At 44.3% G+C, this 3,974-nt stretch overlaps 1 protein-coding gene across 1 annotated transcript; it reads left to right on the top strand.

Moving 5' to 3' along the window:
- The first annotated feature begins 765 nt into the window (after positions 1 to 765).
- Positions 766 to 2,460, top strand: LOC144773953 (cytosolic carboxypeptidase-like protein 5). The gene has a single exon (XM_078659005.1). The coding sequence runs from the start codon at positions 766 to 768 to the stop codon at positions 2,458 to 2,460; it is 1,695 nt and encodes a 564-aa protein (XP_078515131.1).
- Positions 2,461 to 3,974: the final 1,514 nt, after the last annotated feature.

The raw sequence follows: 3,974 nt of genomic DNA on the forward strand, positions 1-3,974 counted from the left end.
CCAAGGATGGTTTAGGTTTAAAACCTGAGCCAGAAACCAGATGTCCTAGATATTCAATCGTTTCCACACCAAGCTTACACTTGTCAAGTCTAAGAGTGAGCCTTGCATCCTTCAATCTTTCCAAGACTTCAGAAATTCTTTCATCATGTTCTCCACGATTCACACCATGTACTAAAATATCGTCCCAATAGACCTTGATTCCTTTAATTCCAACAAAACACCTTTCATTACTCTTTGGAATACCGAGGCAGCTGATATCAAACTGAACGGCATCCTAAGGAACTTATAGGTGCCGAAAGGAGTGATAAATGTAGTAAATTCCTGACACGAAGGATGTAATCTGACCCGGTGATAAGCGGATGAGAGGTCTAATGTGGAGAAATGCGTGGCATCACCCAAAGAAGACATAATTTCCGTTATGTTAGGTAATGGATAACGGTCGACTATAACCGCTTTATTCAACTCTCTCATATCAATGCACAATCTTGCCCCACCATTGGGCTTCCGAGCCATTACGATGAGCCTGCGATGAGCCAATGGGAGCGCTCCTCCTTGTTGTCTGGCAGACACGGACGGCTTGAGAAGTCGTCTTGAAGTATTATGCATCTCAGTGTGTGGCTCAATCAAGATTACTTCTGAACTGCATTTGACTGTATCCAGTATGGATGAACCAGATTAAAAGGCGAATTTCTTTGTGGCCTGGGGAACTCCTAGCAGCATTGCTGCCAGTACGAGAATGAAACCCCTCACTGTGCGTGACTGAACATGGAGATCCGTTGTGGCAACTTCTTGTTCAGCTCCAAGTTTGACTCTGGGAACCTTGCCCGTGTTGAGAGGGTAGAACACCAAGAAGGCGATGGGGACGCGACTGGAAGTGGCAGCAGTGGGTCTGCTGCCTTCGGGAGCTCTCTGCCGCCTGCTGATTATGAGTTCAGTGTGTGGACCAAACCAGACTGTGCCGATACGGAGTATGAAAATGGAAACCGGTCCTGGTTTTATTTCAGTGTACGAGGAGGCGCTCCAGGAAAGGTGATCAAGATCCACATCATGAACATGAATAAGCAGAGCAAGCTTTACGCCCAAGGCATGGTCCTTTTTGTTCGAACCCTGCCCATGAAGCCACGTTGGGAACGCATCCGAGAGAGGCCTTCTTTTGAGATGGTTGAGAACCAGTTTGTGCTGTCCTTCGTTCATCGTTTCCTGGAATACAGGGGGGCCACCACCTACTTTGCTTTCTGCTTTCCTTTCTCGTATGCGGACTGCCAAGAGATGCTGAATGGATTAGACGAGAGGTTCTCTGACTGTAAACACATTTCCTCTCAAAGTCCCCTTAATTCTATTTACTACCACCGGGAACTGCTGTGCCATTCACTAGCCGGCCTGCGAGTTGACCTTCTCACTATCACTTCCTGCCATGGAAGGATGGATGACCAAGAGCCCAGATTGGAAAAGCTGTTTCCAGATTCTTCAACACCACGTCCCTGGCGCTTCAGAGGGAAGAGGGTATTTTTCCTCAGCAGCCGAGGCCATCCGGGTGAGACACCCTCCAGTTTTGTCTTCAATGGCTTCCTTGAGTTCATACTTCGTCAGGACGATCCTCGCGCGCAGATGTTACGACGCATGTTTGTCTTCAAGCTCATCCCAATACTGAATCCTGATGGCGTTGTGAGGGGGCATTATCAAACGGATTCCAGAGGTGTTAACCTGAACCCGCAGTATCTGAATCCTGATTTTCATCTTTATCCTTCAGTTTATGGTGCCAAAGCAGTTCTCCTTCATCATCATGTTCACAGTCGGGTTCGACATAGTTCCCAAGAGTTAAAAGCATGTGTCCCTCCATTAGCTTCTAATATAATGGCATTCTCAAAAACTTTGAACCCTTCCTCTGAGAACTGCTCCTCCCCCTATGAGCCCTCAGGATCCGAGATGGAGAAAACAAACAACTTAAACAATTTAATCAGCCACCTAGGTGGGGAAGGCGATTACATCACTTCGTCGCAGGTTTTCTATCCGTCCGATGTGCCCATGCTGGCTGACGACCCTGGTGAACCTACTGTCTCTGATGACTTTATCAAGGCTCAGCCGGTATGGATTCTTGATCCTGAACCAAATCTTAGCAGTAGCTTAAACTGTGACAACGAATTGGAGAGACCACTGTCTACCATTCCCACAGAATCAATCCCTCCTGAGGAAAGTGGGATTGCTTACTACATAGACTTGCATGGCCACGCCTCTAAGCGTGGGTGCTTCATGTACGGGAACAATTTCACAGAGGAGATGGACCAGGTCGAGAACTTGCTTTTTCCTAAACTCGTTGCACTCAACTCTGCTCACTTCGATTTCATGGGCTGCAATTTTTCAGAGAAGAACATGTATGCCAAGGACAACCGAGATGGGCAGTCAAAAGAGGGAAGCGGGCGTGTGTCCATCCACAAAGCCACAGGGATTATTCACAGGTAGCCAATGGTGACTCTGGCATTTTTAGCAGTGGTAACTGGAATTGTGTATTTCCAGTCTAGTGTGCACTTCACTTCTCATGTGCTTTTCGTCTTTTCAGAAATTATTTTATAATGTGCATTTATTGGTTGAGATTTTATTCCCTAATATGGTCACACAGTTCATCCTATTTAGTGTTTTTGTGACCTACTTAACCAAACAATGTTGTAGAACTCTGGACCTCCCCAGTACCTCACAGTAACTCCGGTATTCATTCTGGTTTAATTTGTTCTTACTGAGTGCACCTTGCCTTTGTTGAACAAGAGAGAAATATGCAATCAATCAACATCCAAACATTGGCCGTATTAGAAGATGAACAATCTTTATAAGGTGTGTCCCCAATAGCTCTTGTTTTGTTTTCTTTAGTGACCTGAAATCATATTTAGAGTTCTGTAAAAAGCATGTAGGGTTGAAAAAGTATGTTACCTGCTTAATAGACACTAACTGTGAGATTTTATTGATAACCTGGTGTTGCGCTTTAGAGGAACTTCCCCGACCTAACAACAATAATGGGTAAATGTTGGGTACATCAGTCATGTAGACTCAAAGCCACATTGGGACTTGGCTGAGGAACATTTGAATTAGATACAAAACTGTTGATCCAGAAATGACTACCTTACAGATGGTTACTGCAATGTAATCTTTTGAAGTTTGTATCAACATCCCCTTCTTTACTAATTCCTTTACATTTCAAGCTGCCTGTTGCCCCCTAGTCTCCTTTCTTTATTGGCTCGGAATGGGCAGCAGTGTCACTCCGTTACAATTTCTAATATATGAATATTTGAAGTAGGGCTTTTTAGTTGTGCTTTTATGCAGAATTTTCACTCCAGGTACCCTTTTGAAAGTGCATTTTGTTGACTTTTTTTAACGTCTACTTTTTAATTCAATTCTAAACTGGCCTTTTAGCTACTAAATTGGTTGTTTTTGATAAGATTTCTTGCTAATCTGAAAAGAAGGACAAACAAAAATTGTGTTGTTTGTCTTTCAAACTAGACTGTTTCATCATTAAGGAGTGAGACATGTCAAAAGTTCCCAAATAGGAATTTGAATGTCCATTAAGATCATGGTTTGAAGGATAAACCAGTCCTTTGTGGCAAGAGAAAAGATACTTCTTTCTCAGGGTTCCATCTCAGTGAAAGGACTGGGAAAGGTGATAGCTCCACTTCCATTGTTGGTGAAATACTGTCTCCCCTTGAGAGGCTCCACAGAGAAACTGCTCTACAGAAATCTTTCTTCCTTAGCTGGAGTACTCTCTGCCCTAGACTACCTCTGTGACAAAGTCACTGCAGTGGATTGTGGTCGTGGTTGTCGTAGGGGCACCACAGTAGGCTTCCGCTGCTGGGGTAGAATGTCAGGGTCCTTTTCAGTAGGAGTGGCTAGGTGAGTGGGATCAGTGCTGGAGCTTTTGGTACCCTCCTTATAGAGTCATCATCTTTTCTATCTTAGCTATGTCTTTTGGCATTTCTGGTCTAGTACAA

The sequence above is a fragment of the Lissotriton helveticus genome, chromosome 8, assembly GCF_964261635.1.
Source record: "Lissotriton helveticus chromosome 8, aLisHel1.1, whole genome shotgun sequence".
NCBI lineage: Eukaryota > Metazoa > Chordata > Amphibia > Caudata > Salamandridae > Lissotriton > Lissotriton helveticus.